Source organism: Ursus maritimus, unplaced genomic scaffold (genome assembly GCF_017311325.1).
Source record: "Ursus maritimus isolate PB19 unplaced genomic scaffold, ASM1731132v1 scaffold_1, whole genome shotgun sequence".
Classification (NCBI taxonomy): Eukaryota; Metazoa; Chordata; class Mammalia; order Carnivora; family Ursidae; genus Ursus; species Ursus maritimus.
The window spans coordinates 67865853-67866720 of NW_024423343.1; the positions used below are offsets into that span (position 1 = coordinate 67865853).

Genomic DNA, 868 nt, shown 5'->3' on the forward strand with positions numbered 1-868 from the left:
AAAAAAACCACCATCACTCCTAGTAGTCAAATCAACAGAAGTAAAATAAGTTTTGGCAAACTTGCAAATGTTGAAGAGGTTCAAGTGCTTAAAAGAAAAAAAAACCTCGTTCCACAGCTTCCAGTAATTTGATTTATTGTACTTTTTAGATATGTGAATGTGTCTATTCTTTTGATCACCCAAAAAGTGATGTTTATTTCAGCCATCAGTTCTGAGACTTTAATTATTTATTTATTTATTTATTTATTTATTTTTAGATAAAGCCAAAGCTTGCCAATAATAAAATGCAGGGGGAAATCTGCTTGTTTTCTAAATGGAAGAAGAACTCAAAAAAAAAAAAATTGAAAGCGAGAGAGAGGAGATTTAAATCTATTCTAGTTTGAGAACTAAATTAAAATTCCCAAAAGAGGCCCTAGAAATCCTGGGCCCCTCAAAGGTGGCCCGTGTGACCCGCGATGCGGACGACTAGGAAGCGTTTTCCCACCGGCAAGGTATTCAGGGAAGGTGCCCAGCAGGCCCCTAGCCCTCCGCCTAAAAGGCGCAGCAGAGCCAGCTGTTGCTGCTGTTTGTTAGTGCCCGAGCCCGGAAAGGCCGGGGCTGCGGGCTAGGCCGGGAAAGGCCGGGAAAAGCCGGAGCCGCCCGCCGCGCGCCCAGCCCCCAGGCCTCCTTACATCGGTGTTCTGGTAGGCGGTGACGGCGATGAACTGTGTCTCGGGGAAAGTGAATGTCTGCACGCGGCCAGGCTGGCTGGTGTCCTCCGTGCCGTCCTCGTTCACTTCCACCACATGCAGGCGGGGCTGGTACTTGTGCAAGGATTGTAAAACCACCATCTGTCCGGCGGAGAGAAAGGGGAGCGCGGGGCGGCGCG

The 868-nt window shown here is 48.4% G+C and overlaps 1 protein-coding gene across 1 annotated transcript in view; it reads right to left on the bottom strand.

Moving 5' to 3' along the window:
- The window catches only part of TBR1 (T-box brain transcription factor 1), a 15902-nt gene that overhangs the window by 6088 nt on the left and 8946 nt on the right, over positions 1–868 (bottom strand). Inside the window, exon 4 of the mRNA XM_040637684.1 lies at positions 672–830. Coding sequence (XP_040493618.1) covers positions 672–830 — 159 coding nt within the window. The remainder of the gene's footprint in view (positions 1–671; positions 831–868) is intronic.